The sequence below is a fragment of the Rana temporaria genome, chromosome 9 (assembly GCF_905171775.1).
Source record: "Rana temporaria chromosome 9, aRanTem1.1, whole genome shotgun sequence".
Classification (NCBI taxonomy): Eukaryota; Metazoa; Chordata; class Amphibia; order Anura; family Ranidae; genus Rana; species Rana temporaria.
The window spans coordinates 50,058,201-50,079,657 of record NC_053497.1 but is presented as its reverse complement, the minus strand read 5'-3'; the positions used below and the strand labels follow the sequence as shown (position 1 = coordinate 50,079,657).

The window sequence follows — 21,457 nt, the reverse complement described above, 5'->3', positions numbered from 1 at the left end:
CGGACCAGAGATTATGGAAGTTTAGACAGCTTTCCTTCACAGGGTAGTTAGAATAGGCTTAGAAAACAGGCGGGAGAAGATTTCAGATTAGGGATTTTTTTTATTTTTATTGGCATATAATGGCATACATGTTGTACAAAGTAAGGGACACATAGCAACAAGTTAACAGACCAATCAGTGTAAAAAATATAGCACACCATGAATGACCAACATAAACTTATGTAATAATGATTGGCATTTATACCCAACAGATTAAGACCAGACATCTACTTTAGGAGCATACAGCGGACTAAGTGTCAGATACATTTTCTCACGTTAGGAGGCTGCATGCTAAATAATGTGTAAGTGCAACTCTACACAAGTAAAAATCCTCCCTTACCGTGTGTCCAGGTGTTGGATACTCAGCAACACAGACACTGGGAGCATTTTTCTCAGCAGCTGGAAGACGTTGCCACAGTTCCTCTGACAGGTATGGCATGAATGGGGCAAGAAGGCGTAGCATGTTCTCTGCCCCCCAGTAGAGCACTTGTTTGGCATCAGCAGCACCGGGTCCATTCAAGATTGGTTTTACAGCTTCCTGTGTTGGTGGAGGAGATAGTAGACCTCATGTATGGGTATGCAACTAAGGCTTTCAATATGGATATTTTAACAGAGATTTATTTTGGCAAAGCTGAAATATCACTGAAACTAAAGTGGTTGTAAAGTCAGAAGGTTTTTTATCCTAATGTATTCTATGCATCAAGATATATATAAAAAAAAAAAAACCTTCTGTGCAGTTTCCTCCTGAGCCCCCTAATACTTTCCTGAGCCCATCTAGATCCAGCGATGTTGCAGGAAAGTCTCGGCTGCCCGGGACTCTCCCTCCTCATTGGCTGAAACAGCAGTGCGGCGCCAATGGCTTCCGCTGCGGTCAAAGTCAGTGAGCCAATGAGAAGAGAGAGGGGGCAGGGCCGAACCACGACTCCCTGTCTGAATGGACACACAGAGGCACCTATTCAATGCCCTGGCTGTTGCCCACAATGAGGAAGAATTATACAACAGCTAAATGTGTTTATCATGACAATCACACAGTACAGGTGCAATGAGCCACAGCATCTGTATTGTGCGATTATCATGATGATGATATATAGGATGACAGTAAAATTCATCTTTAGGCCCCATTCACACAGGGCATGCTGCAGACATGCATCTAACATGCAGGGCTGTCTTTTACTGGCTTGGGGATGCATAAAGTGTTGCATATATCCCTGTGCTGGCATCCTATTTGTTTCACACAGCCGCTCTGTCCTAATATGAGTTCATGCAGGTGTGGGTCCTAGAGTGCATGCAGGGTACGTTCAGGGACCAGCATGTCATATTGGGACATAGCGGCCGTGTCAGTGTACAAATAAATAAAAATGAAAGTGTGGCATGTGTCAGAATACAAATAAATCCAATGCTGGCATGGGGATGCATGTAACATTTTAAAACAGTGTCACTGTTTTAAACAAGGTTAGGACTGTATGATACGTTAAATACAGTTCTGTAAGCAACACTTTATTTGCTGGCAGTGTCCCTCCCAGGACTAGACTCTGGATCCGCCCCTGCCTTGCAGTCCATTCACGACTACAAGCTGTCAGTTGCAATGGCTGACGGCAGTTGTAATTTGTACATTCACAGGAAAATGTGAATAAATGAGGGCGGAGCACCGCACAGCTGCATAATTTTAAAATAGTGACAGGGGGCGCTGGGAGAAGATCCCCAGCTTGCTGTCACAGGGAGAGGGGAGAGGCTGCAGCTGCTGTAACATGTTAGATGTTCCACGCTAAATATGGGGGGAACATGTAACATGTTCCAAAAGGTGAACTAATCCTTTAAAACTTCATTATTTAATAATGAAGGCAACATGGCGAAATAACGTTTTTTTACGTTGCTTCGACCTGTGGCCACAAGGGGCGCGTGCCCGCTGCTTGCCCCTGGTGCCGATGTGAGTGGCCGGCGGGCGCGGTGACCGCCGGGCACCCGTGATCATTCGTGACAGAGCAAGAAAACACACAGCTCCCGGTTCTTTCAGGGGGAGAAATCACTGATCGGATGTTCATACCAAGTTTGAACAGCGATCTGTCATTTCCCCTAGTAAGTCCCCCCCTCAGTAAGAACACTTACAGGGAACACAGTTATCCCTTCGATTGCCCCCTAGTGTTAATCCCTTCCCTGCCAGTGACATTTTTACAGTAATAAGTTACTTTTTTTATATTACTGATCGCAGTAAAAGGGTCAATGGTCCCAAAAATATGTCAAAAGTGTCCGATCTGTCGACCATGATGTCACAATCCCAATAAAAATCACAGATAACCACCATTACTAGTTAAACAAAAAATAATAAAAAAAAAAATGCCATAATTCTATTCCCCATTTTGTAGACTATATAACTTTTTCGCAAACCAATCAATATACGCTTATTGCGATTTCTTTTTACCAAAAATATGTAGAAGAATACGTATTGGCCTAAACTGAGGAAAAAAAGTTATTTAAAAAAAAAAAAATTGGATATTTATTATAGCAAAAATTAAAAGATATTTTTTTTCAAAATTGTCGCTCTTCTTTTGTTTATAGCGCAAAAAATAAAAACCACGGAGGTGATCATCAAATATCACCAAAAGAAAGCTCTATTTGTGGGAAAAAAGGACGTCAAATTTGTTTGGGTACAACGTCGCAATTGTAAGTTAAAGCGACACAGTGCCAAATTGTAAAAAGTGCTCTGGTCAGGAAAGGGGTAAAATCTTCCGGGGCTAAAGCGGTTAAACTAATTTGAACCCTCTCCCTCTAGTGGTTATTTATATGTCATGCAGTCTGTCTTCTCGGCAGACTGCCATTACAATACACAGTTACTTTAAGGTGTAGCTTGGTATACCCACCACATAGATATCGCAGAAGCTCTGTATCCAGAATGAATGAATGGCCCCAGCAGCTCCATGAATCTCAAAGGTCTGGAATTTCTTCTCGCACTCCTCAGTCGTTTGCCGCAGACGATCCAGAAGCCATCGGTCAATGGGGGCATGGGGCCTTAGCTATCATGAAAAGCATATCATTCAAAGTCTATTCAGTATGAGTTCAGTCCGAGCAACACAACAATAAAAAGAGCCATTTCACTTAGTTCAGTACTTCGAAAGCAAAATGTTACTGGGCTCTGAGGAAGGTAATTACATGTTAAAAAAAAATTGCTTTTAAAACAGAGGCAGAGTGCAATGTTTGCCCAAAATGATAGAAGAGCCTTAATGGCATGCGATTTTAGGGCGAGGACTTACCTGATCCTTTGGTAGTGGAGTAAAATCTTCACCCAGAGCCGTTAATGTGAATTTCACTCCGTTCCAGATTTTATTGCAGAAATGGCGAACAGCGAGGACAGAGGCAACATCTAGATTAATATCATCACCTTAATCGCAGAGAGGGAATATGAAAGGAAACAATTAAGCAAAATCAAAGTTCAAAAAAAGTTGCAGCATGATATAGACAACTTCCAAACCTTCTAAGCTTTAGTTTGAACCCAAATAATAAATTGCCCAGTTTTGGTTTTCACAGCACTTAAAGCTACAATGCAGGCACCATGTACCTTCTATACCAGGGGTCTCCAAACTTTCTAAGCAAAGGGCCAGTTTAATGTCCTTCAGAGTTTACGAGGGCCGGACAGTGGGAGACAAAAAGGTCCTGACATCAGTGGGAAAAATTAACGCCCCATTGTTTGTTTCAGTGGGAGTAATTGTGCCCCGTCATTGGGTCTCTTTGTTGGTGTCATTGAGAAAAACTGTGCCCCATTGTTGGTGTCATTGGGAAGAATTGGGCCCCATCCTTGGTGTCATTGGGAAGAATTGGGCCCCATCCTTGGTGTCATTGGGAAGAATTGGGCCCCATCCTTGGTGTCATTGGGAAGATTTGGGTCCCATCCTTGGTGTCATTGGGAAGAATTGGGCCCCATCCTTGGTGTCATTGGGAAGAATTGGGCCCCATCCTTGGTGTCATTGGGAAGAATTGGGTCCCATCCTTGGTGTCATTGGGAAGAATTGGGCCCCATCCTTGGTGTCATTGGGAAGAATTGGGCCCCATCCTTGGTGTCATTGGGAAGAATTGGGCCCCATCCTTGGTGTCATTGGGAAGAATTGGGTCCCATCCTTGGTGTCATTGGGCCCCATCCTTGGTGTCATTGGGCCCCATCCTTGGTGTCATTGGGCCCCATCCTTGGTGTCATTGGGCCCCATCCTTGGTGTCATTGGGCCCCATCCTTGGTGTCATTGGGCCCCATCCTTGGTGTCATTGGGCCCCAATTGTTGGCGTCATTGGGCCCCAATTGTTGGCGTCATTGGGCCCCAATTGTTGGCGTCATTGGGCCCCATTGTTGGCGCCATTGGGCCCCATTGTTGGCGCCATTGGGCCCCATTGTTGGCGTCATTGGGCCCCATTGTTGGTGTCATTGGGCCCCATTGTTGGTGTCAGTAGGAGAAACTATGCCCCATTGTTGGAGTCAGTAGGAGAAACATAGTGCCCCAAGGGCCGGATAAAAGCAAGTGAAGGGCCGCATCCGGCCCCCGGCGGCAGTTTGGAGACTATTGTTCTATACAGTCGGGAAGCTGAGTAACCACCTTTGTAGATGCCGAAAGGGTTTCTTTAAAGTAAATGTAAAAGCTAAAACTTTTTTGTTTTTGCTTTTGATTGGATAGGGAAGGTTTATTTTATGCTGCCTGTGTCCTGCTAGGTAGATTTTCTTAAACGTTCTGCCCCAGAGATGCAAGGAAATGATTGGAAGTCTCTCCAAAGTAATTGCAATTCTGATGTGTGTCATCGCAGGAAGATGTCCCAACTGTATGATTTTGGTGACAACTCAACTTTAAAGATAAAGTTTTATATGAGATTGGTTCATCTACTTTTCTTAACTATATTGCAATAAAAAATCTGGAAAACAACACTAAAGGGTACAGTGCATCTGGTAAGTATTCACAGCGCTTCACTTTTTCCACATTTTGTTATGTTACAGCCTTATTCCAAAATAGATGAAATTCCTTATTTTCCCCAAAATTCTACAAACAATAACCCATAATGACAACGTGAAAGAAGTTTGTTTGAAATCTTGCAAAGTCTTCACAGCCTTTGCTCAATACTTTGTTGAATCACCTTTGGTACCAATTACAGCGGGGGACCAGAGAAGAGGAGGATCGGGACTGCTCTGTGTAGTGGTTTTAAACAGAGCAGGCAAGTATAACATGTTTGTTATTTCCTTTAACGTTCTAGCAAATGTAATTGGGAAAAACGATCAACACATATATCAGTCCAATTACTAACAAACATTTAGACAAATTAAGTGTAGAGTGTAAAGTAGAGGATTCTTCTCACCTTGTACTCTGTGAGAGCAGAGAGCGAATCTAAGGGCATCCGTACCACACTCAGGGATCCCGTTGGGGTAATCTTTTAACTGGCGAGAAATAGACAAGTTGGTATAAGAATCTTCTCCTTGTGTAGCCATAATGATTTCCATGATCCTCTGAGGATCCATTCTTAGACAGGGACAGAATTATTAATCACAGAGCAGTTTGAACACCGCTCTTAACGGCTGAATATGGAGATCCAACTCCTCGTTATATACCCTGAATGTGCCACTTAGCTAAGCTAGCTGAATATTGGTCTTTTGAATACTGTAAGAAAGGATATCTAAACCCAAGAACAAATATGTTGTAAACATTGTACTCTCTCCTTAAAGCGGTGGTTCACCCTTAGGCCGGGTACACACGGACAAACATGTATGGTGAAAGCGGTCCGTCGGACCGTTTTCACCATACATGTCTGCCAGAGGGCTTCTGTACGATGGTTGTACACACCATCGTACAGAAGTCCGCGCGTAAACAATACGCGGGGCGTGTCCGCGGTGTCGCCGCGTCGATGACGCGGCGACGTGGGCGGCCCGCCTTTAAAATGCTTCCACGCATGCGTCGAAGTCATTCGACGCATGCGAGGGACGGCGGGCGCCTGGACATGTACGGTAGGTCTGTACTGACGACCGTACATGTCCGAGCGGGCTGAATTCCAGCGGGCTGTTTTAAAACAAGTCCAGGAATATTTGTCTGCTGGGAAAAGGCCCGGCGGGCAAATGTTTGCTGGAATTCGGCCCGCTCGCGCCCACACACGACCAAACATGTCTGCTGAAACTGGCCTGCGGGCCAGTTTCAGCAGACATGTTTGGTCGTGAGTATGGGGCCTTAGAGGGCACTTTTTCCCCTTAGATTCCTGCTCGTTTTCTCTAGGGGAATCGGCTATTTGTTTTAAAATATGTGCATTACTTACCCGTTTACGAGATGCATCCTCTCCGTCGCTTCCGGGTATGGGCTGCGGGACTGGGCATTCCTTCTTGATTGACAGTCTTCCGAGAGGCTTCCGACGGTCGCATCCATCGCGTCACGATTTTCCGAAAGAAGCCGAACGTCGGTGCGCAGGCGCAGTATAGAGCCGCACCGACGTTCGGCTTCTTTCGGCTACGAGTGACGCGATGGATGCGACCGTCGGAAGCCTCTCGGAAGACTGTCAATCAAGAAGGAACGCCCGCTCCCGAAGACCCATACCCGGAAGCGACGGAAGAAGATGCATCTCGAAAACGGGTAAGTACGAATCATATTTTAATACAAATAGCCGATTCCCCTAGACAAAACGAGCATCCATCTAAGGGGAAAAATTTAATAAATGGGTGAACTCCCGCTTTAATAGTTTCCTCTATATATTGTGGAACAGGGATAGACACAGACAGGCAACAGTCAAGGTTAAAATGTCAAAGCGGAAGTTCCACCTAAAAATCGAATCTTTATCTCATTCATTACATTCCTGCAAGTTGAACATTTGGCAAATGTATTTATTTTTTTGCTTATGGTTTGTGGCATGTTGCCAGGGCGTTTCCTGTATTTTGCCTTCTTCGGGGGCCGCAGCGATGTACATCATTTCCTGCAGCGCATCTGCTCCTGGGAGATGCGTGTCATCATTCCCAGGAGTCAGTGGGCATCGCCACAGGATTGTATTGCCATAACAATGGGGCGGGCACTTCCTCCGTCGCCGTCCGTTGTGATGGCAACAAGATACTATTCCTACGCTATGCTCTGTGTAGAATGCGCAACCGCGAGATCGGGAGCTGCAGGCTGGTTAGCCAGCAGCACCTTATCCTGGTGGGCTTCACATGCCCACAATCAAGATATGGAAGCACTCAGTAAGCAGAAAACAAAAATGTAATTAAAAAAAATATATACTTGAACAACAAATTTATTGCCAACATGCTGTATTGAGTATTTAATTCATAGCAGCAGAACGGGTGCCAAAAACAAAGTGGGTGGAACTCTGCTTTAAAGTCTATTTTTACTATTTCTGTCCCTAAATACTTCAGCTGTTGACTTTTAAAATAAGAAAACTTACCTTTCTAGGGTGCCCGTGATGTCTTCACCCGAAGGTGACCCGTCCCACGGGTCACGGGTGGAGGCGCCAGCATCTTCACAGCCTGGTTCCCTACTGCGCATGCACGAGTCGTGCTGCGCGTCCTCACTGTTCCCTGTAGGACATGGCGTCGATCGCTGCAGATTCTGCAGTGATCCATCACTGGAAGTGGAAGCAAATGCCTGTATTAGACAGGTATCTGCCACCCCTCACCTCTGGACGGTGCCAATTGTGACACCGGGGGGGGATCCAGACAGCAGAAGTTCAATTTTTGGGTGGAACTCCGCTTTAAAGTGGATGTAAACCCTTGCATATATCCAGTACAGGCCTCAGGTGATACACAGAGATGAAACAAATCCTCCTACTTAAGTTCTGCCTGTTTATCTGCTATCTTCTCTACATCCGTTTAAGTCCAGAATTTATAAAGCTTGTCTGAGATATCAGAAAAAAGGGGGCATAGAGCTGAAGTTGCATTCTGCAGAGCTCATTGAGGAGAGCTGATTGGAGGGAAGGGACACACCCTCCTTCATACAGGAACAGAGCTGAGGCTGTCAATCAGCTGGAGCTCCCTCCTCTGTCACCACTTTTCTCTTGGTGTCAGGAAAACTTGTCAGAAGTGACTCATGCTGATAACAAAAAAACAAAAAGCAGCAGAGAGTGCTGACAATTCATTAAGACAAGTACACACTATAGAGGGATATACTTTGTTCATATATTATGTCTTTCAACCGGAACTCCAGGAATGATCTGTATCACATAGTTACATTAGCCTGGCTTAGGCCAATGTAAATATGTAGATCTCATATCTGAGGGTTGTTGGAGAAGCTGACAATCACTGTAGTGGTCAGTGCTACTACAGTGATAACCGCAATTTTCTAGGTGGTGTGCCAGCTGATTCCCCCCCTGCACACTGATCACAGGTGCACTGATCACTCAGCACTGCAGTCATTCATAGAACTCTCAAAGAACAACAAGGCATGCTCTTAACTGGACCAGGCAAAGAACCAGGAAAAGATGATCTGACTTGCGGGGCGACTCCTGTGTGGAGAATCTTGAAGGGGAACCCCGCGAAAAAAAAAAAAATTGGCGTGAGGTTCCCCCAGGATGATACCAAGACCTTCGGTCTGGTATGGATCTTAAGGTGAATCCCCAACACTGAAAAAACACGGCGTGGGGGTTCCCCCAGGATCCATACCAAACGCTTATCCGAGCACGCAGCCCGGCTGGTCAGGAAGGGGGGCGAGCGCCCCCCCCTCCTACACCGTACCAGACCACATGCCCTCAACATGGTGCCCATGTTGATGGGGACAAGGGCCTCTTCCCGACAACCCTGGCCGTTGATTTCGGGGTCTACGAGCGGGGGGCTTATCAGAATCTGGGAGCCCCCTTTAATAAGGGGGCCCCCAGATCCCGGACCCCTACCCTATGTGAATGTGTATGGGGTACATCGTACCCCTACCCATTCACCTGGTGGAATAAAAATGTCAATAAAAAACACTACACAGGTTTTTAAAGTAGTTTATTAGGCAGCTCAGGGGGTCTTCTTCCGACTTTGGGGGTCTTCTTCCAACTTCTCCCTTCTACCGGGCACCACCACTGTCTTCTTTCAGCTCTTTTATCAGCGGGGGCCCGGTCTTCTCCCGACTTCGGGGGTCTTCCGACTTCTCCACTCTCTTCTCCCGCTCTCCGGTTCTTTTTCCCTTCTGCCGGGCACCACCGCTGTCTTCTTTCAGCTCTTTCACCAGCGGGGGCCCGGTCTTCTGCGTTGCCTTCTTCTCTTTTCTTCTTCGATGTTGACTCGACGCTCCCACCCGCTGTAATGCTGGGTGTGCGGTGCGCAGCGATTTATATAGGCCTCTTATGACGTCACAGTCCCAGCATTCTCCGGGTGGTGACGACATAAGGGGGCGGGGTTATGTCGTCACCACCCGGAGCATGCTGGGACTGTGACATCATAAGAGGCCTATATAAATCATCGCGCACCGCACACCCGGCATTACAGCTGGAGGGAGCGTCGTGGCAACATCGGAAGAAAAAGAAGATGGAAGTGGGCGACGCAGAAGACCAGGCTGGCCGCCGCTAGTAAAAGAGCTGCAAGAAGATAGCGGCGGCCAGCCCCGAAGAAGGCACCGGAGAGCGGGAGAAGATCCGGGGAGTGTGAAGAGCCGAAGGAGAGCAGAGAAAAACCCTTGAAGTCAGAAGAAGAAGACCCACGGAGAGTGGAGAAAAATAGAGAAAGAAACGCCGGACGAGGCATAACACAGCGTTAAGCCTCGTTAAATCACGTTTTCCGCCGTCGGACGTCTTTACAGCTCCAACGCTGGAGCTTCAGGACGCACTGGTCCTGGTTTTTATTTGCAGCTTAAAAACGGCTCAGCCATTTACAGCTCAAAAGCCTCATGGTGGGCATGAGGCCATAGGCGAACATGGAGAGCCGTTTTTAAACTGCAAAAAATGCTCAGAAAAGTGGCTGTAAAAACGTCCGTGGGCATGAGGCCTTATTGAAAAAAAAAAAAAAATAGAACGCTTTCTATGAATGGCCGCAGTGCTGGTGATCAGTGTGCCGAATGGAGGCTTCTTAAACAGAACCCAGGAGATCATCACTATCACTGTAGAAGTGCCAACTACTAAAGAGACTGTCAGCTTCCGCAGCGGCCCCTCAGCATGAGATGTGCAAACTTCCATTGCGCTAAACTGGGTTTCAATCTGTATCGAGATTGGAGAAAATCAATCAAGAAAAATCTATGAAAGCTCAGCTAGATGCATTTCAGTTTTTGTTATTAGGTACTTTCTCCTTCTTTCTTTAAAAATAGCAGATCTACTATGTAAAATAATTTCTCTAGAAAAGCTGACAGACCTCCTAAAAGTGACAGACATTGTATGCAAACACTTCAGACACACAAGGATTTTACTAAACGTGAAACTCGGCTTTTCTTACTACTCCAGCTTCTGCCACTTTATACTCCCGCGGATCCAAATTCCCTTCCTTTAACTTCTCTCTCAAATGCTGAAGAAAGAAGAGAAGAAGAGTTAGGACATGGAGGAACACGGGTGGTCAGAAGAGGTCTCTCCTGGTTATCTTTGTACCTCTAGACTTATTCCAGTCATCACATCCAGAGGATCAAGAACATTTCCCAGAGACTTGCTCATCTTCCTTCCATGGGCATCTCGGACCATCGAATGCAGAAATACCTGAACACATACAACCATATTGTGTTATGCTGTGTGTGTGAAGGATAGCAACAAGCCAAGATCTTGTTCACACTGGCGTATTTAAATGTACTTACCTGCAAAGGGCCACATTTGCCCACACGGGATGCACAGGAGTTCCATGTATCCACATCCAGGCAGTCCCATTCATGTCTTTTGGGGTGCAACGGATGCACGGAACAGCTGCTTCTCTCAATTTGATATCCCTGTGGGTAGGTGTCACTGAACACGAGTTGGGGGACACGCACTCGCACCCACATGGATGAAAAATTGGGAGCAGCAGCAGCCACTCGGCCCCAGTAAATATAAATGGGATAGCCTGCATGCCAGTGCATCCTGGGGGGGGGGGGGGCAAACAGCGCTTTGCATTGATGTACGCTTAAAGAGGAACTGCAGTCTGCTCACATAATCTGTAATAAAAACATCTTTGCCATTCTGAAGCTTCACTCCAACCACTTTGCATATTATTTTATATACTGTCATTCTGTAATTGCCAAATATGCTGCAGAAATCTCCCTCCACCGAGTCTGGCTGCAACCATTTTAACTGTGGGCAAATGAAGCTGCTGCCTGTTCACTTCCTGGATTTACACAGAGACACACCTCCAGCTCTGCAGCTCTCATTGGCCCTTGCATGACTCATCCCCCTCCCTTCCTGGCAAACTCTCAGAGAGAGAGAGCTGTGCATGATGTCATAAGCCTAGGCTGTTTACCGGACAAGAAACCAGAAGTGGGCTATATAAGGTATTTACTGGCAGAAAAAAAATGTTTTACCACCCAAAGTTAAGGATTTAATAGATGGAAAGTTCAAAAAATTACTGAAGTTCCACTTTAAGTACACACCCTTGTGAACGAGGCCTAAGGGCTAATGTCAAGGATTACATTACGGATGTCATTAAACTATGTCTAAACTAATAAGCTGCCATTAGTTAGATGCTGGCTCTGTGTGTGCATAAAGAAAAAAACTTTAAAGAGCAACTACACTTTCATAAAAAAAAAAAAAGAGCAAATATATATATATATATATATATATATATATATATATATATACAGAGCTTTTTTTCTCAGAAAATAGGTGCAGGAACTCAACCATGACTCCGTTCAGATTTCACAAACAGTAGAAGGGTCTTAAAGGGGCATTAAATACCAGGATTGCATTACATACAGAGTGCAGAGTTCAGGGGGTTACACACAGAGTGCAGAGCTGTCACTTGTAAACACAGAAACCAGCTTGCTGTGTTTACAAGTGATTTTGGTGAGCAGGCAGGGTCTGAGCCAAAGGTGGTGGAACTGAGTTCCACCAAGTTCCCCCTGAAAAAGAGCCCTGTGTATATATATATATATATATATATATATATATATATATATATATATATATATATATATACACACACACACACACACACACACACACATATATATATATATATACACACACACACACATATATAATATATATATACATAGTGTATACAATTGCAATACAATTCATTTTGTAATTGAATTTTAATAAAAATTACTTTTCCGTTTCAATCTGCAGCTCTGTAATTTTCTGTAAAATTGCAATACAATATGGCTACCTGGAGGCATTCTGCATACAGATGGGGTACAGAAGGCCCCCCCCCCCCCAGAAATGTAATTTTCTGCTTGTGCGATTGGCCTAATGATTTTCCCAGAAGTCTGCACTAAGATACAAGTCAGATTTTTGGCATCCCCTGCAACAAAAATGTAATTTTTGGTGAGATACCCCCAAAGGGAAATCACAGCTAAAGGGATGTAGAAATTGCCACTTTCCGCATTAGAGCCCTGCAGCTGATTGAGAATTATAAAATCACTTCCATACAGATTCACTTAGCACATAGATACAGACAAACAGCTATTTCTTCAGCACAACAAAAAGGTAGCAGAGTCTGCAGCAGAGTTTGTTAAAATCCTTGTAATGTACATTACAGATTACCTATAGGGGAAAGTGGAGTTACTCTTTAACCCCATCTTCCATAATTCTCCTCCTGTAACTATAGAATAGAATTGTTAGGTTTCCAAACACTAGGAAACGTCAAACTTTTCTTATAAGATATTGTCACAAGTACATGCTGACCCTTATAGAACTGGGTGGGTGGGTCACTAGGTGAAGTCCTCCAACGCAGTGGCCATCAACCCTGTCCTGCAGGGCCCACTAACAGGCCAGGTTTTATGTATTACCTTAAGGAGATGCAGAGTGGAATACTGCAATCACTGGGCAGCAAATGATATCACCTGTGATGTATTTCAGTTATCTTGCAAACCTGGCCTGTTAGTGGGCCCCGAGGACAGGGTTGATGACCACTACCCTAACTCATCACGTTCCTCAAGCTGTCAGATACCACAGGTTCCGTCACAGAGCTGCGTCTGGTCATGCTGGAGCACAAGTTCCCCCAAATAAAGCATAACTCAGTCCTTCTACATAGATTTCACAGCAGATCTGTGCCTTCACCCAAACACTCCTTTATAAAACCCTGATTGCTGCAATACTTGGGGCACAGTCACATAAGAGAAGGTTTTTTTGGAGTGCATAATGTCCTGTTGAAGTGTATGGCATTGTACGGCCCATGAAATGCACAGCATTATTACGACTTACCTCTTTAAATGGTAACTGCCCTGTCAGCTGTTCTCCCAACATAACCATCCGTGCAACCCAGAAGAAAAGCAGATCGCTGCCAGTCTCCAGCAGAGAGTTGGGATAAAATTCTCTCATGTCTCTTGTCTGTGGAAGAAACAGACCAAAGTTTAGACTGGACCTGAACTAAAAAAGTTAAAGTGGAAGTCCATGCAGTGCAGTCCTCCATCACTTACCTCCTCCTCCGATTTTGCTTTTAAATGTCCTTATTTCTTCTGAGAAATCCTCACTTCCTGTTCTTCTGTCTGTAACTCCACACAGTAATGCAAGGCTTTCTCCCTGGTGTGGAGTGTCATGCTCGCCCCCTCCCTTGGACTACAGGAGAGTCAGGACGCCCACTAACACACAGCTCCTTTCTCTATCTGCAACGTAGAGAGCGTCCTGACTCTCCTGTAGTCCAAGGGAGGGGGCGAGCACGACACTCCACACCAGGGATAAAGCCTTGCATTACTGTGTGGAGTTACAGACAGAAGAACAGGAAGTGAGGATTTCTCAGAAGAAATAAGGACATTTAAAAGCAAAATGGAAGGATGAGGTAAGTGAAGGAGGACTGCACTAAGGTAAAGGAAGCTATTTAGGGGGGAAAAAAATTACATTTACAACCCCTTTAAAAGAAAAAAGTTCTAACCCACCTACTATCCAAGACTGAAACAGAAAGTTTTCTCTGGGGTGCCATGCTATTGCCTTTTTAAAAAAGGTTTGTCTTTTTTTAAACCACATAGGGCTAGATTCAGAGAGAATTTACGCCGGCGTATCTATTGATACGCCGTGTAAATTCAAATCTGCGCCGGCGTATCTTCTTTCTGTATTCAGAAAGCAAGATACGCCGAAATTAGGCTAAGATCCAACTGGCGTAAGTCTCTTACGCCGTCGTATCTTAGGGTGCATATTTACGCTGGCCGCTAGGTGGCGCTTCCATCGTTTTTGGCGTAGAATATGCAAATGACCTAGATACGCCGATTCACAAACGTACGTGCGCCCGGCGGAATTTTTTACGTCGTTTGCGTAAGGCTTTTTCCGGCGTAACGTTGCTCCTGCTTCTATGAGGCGTACGCAATGTTAAGTATGGACGTTGTTCCCGCATCAAACTTTAAATTTTTTACGTCATTTGCGTAAGTCGTTTGCAAATAGGGCTGGACGTAATTTACGTTCATGTCGAAAGCAATGACGATTTGCGGCGGAATTTCGAGCATGCGCACTGGGATTCTTTCACGAATGGCACATGCGCCGTTCGTAAAAAAAGTAAAATACGCGGGGTCAACAATAATTTATATAAAACACGCACACATCATCTCCATTTGAATTAGGCGGGCTTACGCCGGCCCACGTACGTTACGCCGTCATAACTTAGGGCGCAAGTTCTTTATGAATACGGAACTTGCGCCCTAATTTACGGCGGCGTAACGTATCGGAGATACGTTACGCCCGCACAAAATTACGCAGGGCTATCTGAATCTAGCCCATACTCTTTTTCTGTTTGCTTTAGCCAATGGCTCTGTTGGTTAGTGAAGATTAATGTCTAGGATGAGGTTCTTCTCATGGCATTAGTATGAAATATTAATAGGAAGAAAAATCAGCCTTGTTCATAATACACATCCAAGATCTCCTGAATGCTTGTTACCAACTACCTGATGACACCCCAACATAAAAGAAGGATCATACTACACAGACAAGGGACAGTACTCACCTTCTCTGGCCATCCCAACATGGCAAATGGGAAGAGAGCAGATGAAAACCACGTGTCCAGAACATCTTCATCTAACATGATGAAGAAAAATTAGAAATCAATTCCAGTTCCATATTCAAATTCAAAATTGAAACAGAAAGGTCTGCTTTAAAGAAAAGTTTAACCATAAAACTGCCCAAGTTCATGGGATAAACTAGGGCTGGAATAGGAGCTACGACAGGAGATACAGTTTGCTTTTTGATGGACCAAATGTAACCACCTCAATACAGGGCACTTTCACCCCCTTCCTGCCCAGGCCATTTTTTAGCGCCGTCAGACTCTGAGTAACAATTGCTGTCATGCAACACTGTACCCAAATACATTTTTTATCATTTTCCCCCCACAAATAGAGCTTTCTTTAGGCGGTATTTGATCACCTCTCCCCCCAATTTTTATTTATTTTTTAAAACATTTTATTTCTCAGTTTAGGCCTTAATGTATTCTTCTACATATTTTTGGTAAAAAAATTAAATCGCAATAAGCGTATAATGATTGGTTTGCGCAAAAGTTATAGCGTCTACAAAATAGGGGATAGATTTATAGCATTTTTATTATTATTTTTTTTACTAGTAATGGCGGCGATCAGCGATTTTTATTGTGACTGCAACATTGCGGCGGACACATTGGACACTTGACACTATTTTGGGACCACATTTATACATCGATCCGTTCTAAAAAAAATGCATTGATTAGTGTATAAATGTGACTGACAGGGAAGGGGTTAACACTAGGGGCGATCAAGGGGTTAAATATGTGTCCTAGGGAGTGATTTTAACTGTAGGGGGAGAGGCCGTATGACGGCTGGCGGTGGACAAGCAGTTAAAGTGGATGCAAAAGAAGAAGGGGCCAGATTCAGGTACAAATGCGGCGGCGTAACGTATCGTCTTTACGTTACACCGCCGCAAGTTTTCAGCGCAAGTGCCTGATTCACCAAGCACTTGCGTGTAAACTTACGGCGGTGTAACGTAAAGCCGTCCGGCGCAAGCCCGCCTAATTCAAATGGGGAGTGTACCATTTCAATTAGGCGCGCTCCCGCTCCGAACGTTCTGCGCATGCTCCGTTCGCAATTTTCCCGCCGTGCTTTGCGCGAAATTACGGCGCCCTGACGTGTTTGTGAATGGCGACGTGAGTAATGTACTTACGCTAAAAAAAATTAAAAATTTAAATTCGACACGGGAACGACGGCCATACTTTAACATGGCTGGTGTAAAGTTAAGCCATCAAAAAGCTGGCTTTACTTTGCGACGGGAAAAAACGACTTGTGACGACGTAACGCACGCAAGTACATTCGTGGATCGCCGTTAAAGCTAATTTGCATACCCGACGCTGGAAAACTACGCGAACTCCACCCAGTGGCAGCCGAAGTATTGCAGCCTAAGATCCGAAGGCGTACGAAGCCGTAAGCCTGTCGGACCTTAGCCAAATGCCGTCGTATCTTGTTTGTGAATCACAAATTAAGATACGACGCGGCAAATTTGAAAATATGCCGGAGTATCAGTAGATACTCCGGCGTATTTCTTCTGTGAATCTGGCCCAAGGTTTTTTACCTTCATGCATTCCATGTAGTATACAAGAATATTTTACACCAGGCACTCCGCCTTACATTCATATAACAGCTTGTGCACATATAGGGGTGTATTTACTAAAGGCAAATCCACTTTGCACTGCAAGTGCACTTGGAAGTGCAGTCGCTGTCGATCCGAGGGGGACATGCAAGGAAAATAACAGCATTTTTGCTTGTACATGATTGGGTGATAAAATCAAAAGAGTTCCCCCTGATTTTAGATCTTCTCCTGTGATCTACAGCGACTGCACTTCCAAGTGCACTTGTAGTGCAAAGTGGATTTGCCTTTAGTAAATAACCCCCATAGTGTTATTGCAGTCAGGCCTGCAGAATTCCCACACCCAGCCTGGCCCCAAATTCCACAGGAAGTCAGAATGGATGGTCAAAGAATGGGGGGCCGGATTGGTCAACCCCCTCGCTGGATTTAAGAGGTAAAGAGGTAAAAAATTGCATTTTAATTGTTCAAGAAATGGATGGTAACCAATAGGGTTGTCCCGATACCACTTTTTTAGGACCGAGTACAAGTACCGATACTTTTTTTCAAGTAGTTGCCGATACCGAATACCGATACTTTTTTAAATGTGTCCCCAAATGCAGCCATGTCCCTCACATATGCAGCCATGTCCCTCTAGCCATGTCCCTCACATATGCAGCCATGTCCCTGTAGCCATGTCCCTCACATATGCAGCAATGTCCCTCTAGCCATGTCCCTCACATATGCAGCCATGTCCCTCTAGCCATGTCCCTCACATATGCAGCAATGTCCCTCTAGCCATGTCCCTCACATATGCAGCCATGTCCCTCTAGCCATGTCCCTCACATATGCAGCCATGTCCCTCTAGCCATGTCCCTCACATATGCAGCCATGTCCCTCTAGCCATGTCCCTCACATATGCAGCCATGTCCCTCTAGCCATGTCCCTCACATATGCAGCCATGTCCCTCTAGCCATGTCCCTCACATATGCAGCAATGTCCCTCTAGCCATGTCCCTCACATATGCAGCCATGTCCCTCACATATGCAGCCATGTCCCTCTAGCCATGTCCCTCACATATGCAGCAATGTCCCTCGATGCGGCGGCACGATGCGGCAGGAGCGGCGGGGGGGGGGGGGGAGTATTCTATTTAGGTATCGGGGGTATTTGCGCGAGTACGAGTACTCCCGCAAATACTCGGTATCGGTCCCGATACCGATACTGGTATCGGTATCTGGACAACCCTAGTAACCAAGGGCCAGATTCTGGTACAATTGCGGCAGCTCAACGTAACCCGTTTACGTTACACCGCCGCAAGTTTTCAGTGTAAGTGCCTGATCCACAAAGCACTTACCTGTAAACTTGCGGCGGTGTATCGTAAACACGTCCGGCGCAAGCCCGCCCAATTCAAATGGGGCGTGTACCATTTAAATTAGGCGCGCTCCCGTGCCGGACGTACTGCGCATGCTCAGTTTAGAAATTCCCGCCGTACTTTGCGCGATGTGACGTAATTTTTTAGAACGGCGACGTGCGTAACGTCCATTCGTATTCCCGGACGTCTTACGCCAAAACAAAAAAAAAATTGAAATTCGACCCGGGAACGACGGCCATACTTTAACATGGCTCGACTAAAGTTAAGCCATGTTAAAGCAGGTGTAACTTTGCGACGGGAAAAAATTACTAGCGACGACGTAACAAATGCGAAAACCTTTGTGGATCGCCGTAAATCCTCATTTGCATACCCGACGCTGGAATACGACGCAAAATCCCCCCAGCGGCGGCCGAAGTATTGCATCCTAAGATCCGACTGTTGGATCTTAGGGCTAGCTATGCGTAACTGATTCTATGAATCAGCCGCATAGATAGGACAAGAGATACGACGTTGTATCAGGAGATACGCCGTCGTATCTATTCTGTGAATCTGGCCCCAAGTACATAAGGACTGTGTAATTGATCTCACCAGGTCGGTGGAAATTTGAAGGGAAAAATCTTGACAAAAGAAATGCCACCATGTGTGTGTGCAAAGTCAGGCCTAAGGCAAAAAGGAAAAAGAAAGAAAAAAAATGATACTACCCAGATGTTATGGTTGTATGGGTGTAGAAAAAGGGGGCCTGTGGCCATTTGTCTTGTCAAAATGGTATATGGCTTACCTGCATAATGGACCCAGTGAGTGCGATATCCTGCCCAGACAGCGTCGCAAAACGTTGGTTTATATAAGGTCTATGGTAATATAAGGAGGGGTGGGGCAAGTGTGGCCACCTGGACCATCAACGTGTTACCTGGCTTCCAACCTCCTCGGGTGTGAATGGCGGCCATGACCACCATGCATTGGGCCGGCGCCTTTTCCTTTTTGTCTTAGGCTGCATTCACATCTAGACGGACGAAATCGCGGCGTTTTGTCGCCGCAAATCGCGGTAAAAATAGCGGCGTTTTGTACCGCGATTTGCGGCGACAAAACGCGGGTATTGTCCGCCTAGATGTGTCCCAAGATGACCCCCTCTATGGAGATGATTGCCATCTCCTAGCCGAACGCTCGAAGACGCCTGAAAAAAAGGTCCGGGACCTTTTTTCACGCCGCAGGCGACAGGCGTCCGGCGTGGAGATGTGAACCATCTCCATAGAGGGACATGTATTTCCAGCCCTCTGGCGGCAGAGGCGTAGCGCTACAGGCGTAAAAACGCCTAGATGTGAATGGGGTCTTAGGCCTGACTTTGCGGACACCCTTGGTGGCGTTCCTTTTGTCAAGATTTTTCCCGTCAAATTTCCACCGACCTGGTGAGATCAATTTACACAGTCCTTCTGTACTTGGTTACCATACAGTTCTTCAAACATTTTTATACATTTCCAGGCAAACGCGTTTTAATAAAAAGATCTTGGACATTTTTAATGGGCCGTACACTTTTTACAATACTCTTTCACTTTTGAACTGTTGTATCTTAGGCATTCACATGGGAGGGTAGCATTGAGAACATTGTTTGTCTCTCGTCTTGAGCTCTTTAAAGAGGTTGTAAACCTTATAAAAAAAAAAAAAAAACCTGCAAGACAAAGGCACAATGGGCTAGTATGCATCGCAAACTAGCTCATTATGAAATACTTACCTTATAACGAAGCTCTCTCAGCAGCACCCGCACATCGCTGAGATGGCTGACATTTTTCTCAGAGTTTCTTCAAGGTTTGCCGGCTGTGATTGTCCGGAGCCGCGATGACGTTGCTCCCGCGCATGTGCGCAGGAACTGCCAGTCACGGCACATGGCCCTAAATAAGCAGCACAGGCGGCCGTTACTTCAGAGCACATTCGCCGATAACGTTGGCATCGATGTATATAGTAAATATCTCCTAAACGGTGCAAGTTTAGGAGATATTTACAGTACCTATAGGTAAGCCTTAGGCCCCTTTCACACTGAAGCGTATTTCAGGCGTTTTAGCACTAAAAATAGCGCATAAATAACGTCTGAAATTATCCTGCCCCAGCATTCTCAATGTTAAAAGCCAGAGGGAGGGAAAAAAATCTCCTGCAAGCAGCATCCTTGGAGCGGTGAGAGGAGCGGTGTGTTTACCACTCCTTTACCGCTCCTTCCCATTGAAAACAATGGGACACCACGGTAATACCGCCGGCAATGCGCCTCTGCAGACCTTATTAATCCTTTCTCGGCCGCTAGCGGAGGTTAATACCGCACCGCTAGCGGCCAAATACCGCCGCAATTCCAACGGTATAGCGCCGCTATACTGCCACCGCACATCCTGTCCCAGTGTGAAAGGGGACTTATTATAGGCTTACCTGTAGGTACAATTAAAAAGGAAGACTTTACTTCCTCTTTAACCCCTTGGTTAGGACAGACAGTGTGCACGTCTAATTTACAACTGATAATGACAATCAGCCAGCACAGTACAGGCAGGGTCAATTATGGTAAACATAACTCCCTGGCCCCTTCCTAACATTAAATAGAAAGGGAAAGCTAGGTAGGATTTTTTATCAATACGTTATGCTAAGTGAATGGGAACATGTACCAAATATAAAGTGGGCGTTATCCCAACTTGGATGCAAAAGTGGAAATACACTTAAGGCCCTACACACGATCGGATTTTCCGACGGGAATTGTGTGATGGCAGGTTTTTGTCGGAAAATCCGACCGTTTGTACGCTCCATCGGACAATTGTTGTCGGATTTTGTGGGACAGCATGCGTTAACATTTTTCGACAACAAATGTGTGGTCGGATTATCCGATCGTGTGTACTTCGGGGAAACTCCAAAGTACAAACACGCATGCTCGGAAGCAATGCTCACCATAACACATTAGCAGAAGTTGCCCAAAGGGTGGCACTAAAGAGCTGAAAAAACACATAGTTGTGTGTTTGTTGGCTGACAATTCTTTGCCGTTTGTATGCAAGGCAAGCTCATGCCCAATGCCCTTCGGCCGAAAGTCCAACGATTTGTCCGCGGAAAATCCGATCGTGTGTATGAGGCTGAAGATACAACTCAGATTATTGGACGCTGAAAGGTCAAGCATCCATAAAATTGGACTTGTGTTCAGACAGTAAAGTCGCTCCTAACCTCTCTTCACGCTGAGCTCACTCTCTGCCGTTCCCAAGGCCTTGGCAGCTTTTTTCCTAGCCTCCTCTTCAGTGTGAGCAGCTACCCAGAATCCTTCATTCTCAGTAGTGATCTAGGCAGAGAAAGTTGGACAAGTTAGAGATCAAATTCTGAGGCCGTGTCAGTGGCTATTTCCTTAGGGTACAGAGAAGTGCAATACACTGGGAAAATGAGATCTATTTGCCTTCATTAGAAATGCATTTACCTGCATCTCCGGAAGAGTCACAAGATAAGCTGGAATCTGATGTCCCCACCATAGCTGCCGGGACACGCACCAATCACTTAAAAGTGGGGGGAGAA

General features: G+C 45.5%; 1 protein-coding gene across 1 annotated transcript in view; it reads right to left on the bottom strand.

Moving 5' to 3' along the window:
* VARS2 (valyl-tRNA synthetase 2, mitochondrial) overlaps window positions 1-21,457 on the bottom strand; it is a 68,367-nt gene that overhangs the window by 10,171 nt on the left and 36,739 nt on the right. The window contains exons 17-26 of the mRNA XM_040323424.1: window positions 21,363-21,438; window positions 21,119-21,230; window positions 14,990-15,060; window positions 13,264-13,389; window positions 10,525-10,629; window positions 10,376-10,444; window positions 5,365-5,443; window positions 3,288-3,415; window positions 2,898-3,050; window positions 380-577 (exon numbers count right to left, since the gene is read on the bottom strand). Of these exons, the coding sequence (XP_040179358.1) occupies window positions 380-577; window positions 2,898-3,050; window positions 3,288-3,415; window positions 5,365-5,443; window positions 10,376-10,444; window positions 10,525-10,629; window positions 13,264-13,389; window positions 14,990-15,060; window positions 21,119-21,230; window positions 21,363-21,438 (1,117 nt within the window). The remainder of the gene's footprint in view (window positions 1-379; window positions 578-2,897; window positions 3,051-3,287; window positions 3,416-5,364; window positions 5,444-10,375; window positions 10,445-10,524; window positions 10,630-13,263; window positions 13,390-14,989; window positions 15,061-21,118; window positions 21,231-21,362; window positions 21,439-21,457) is intronic.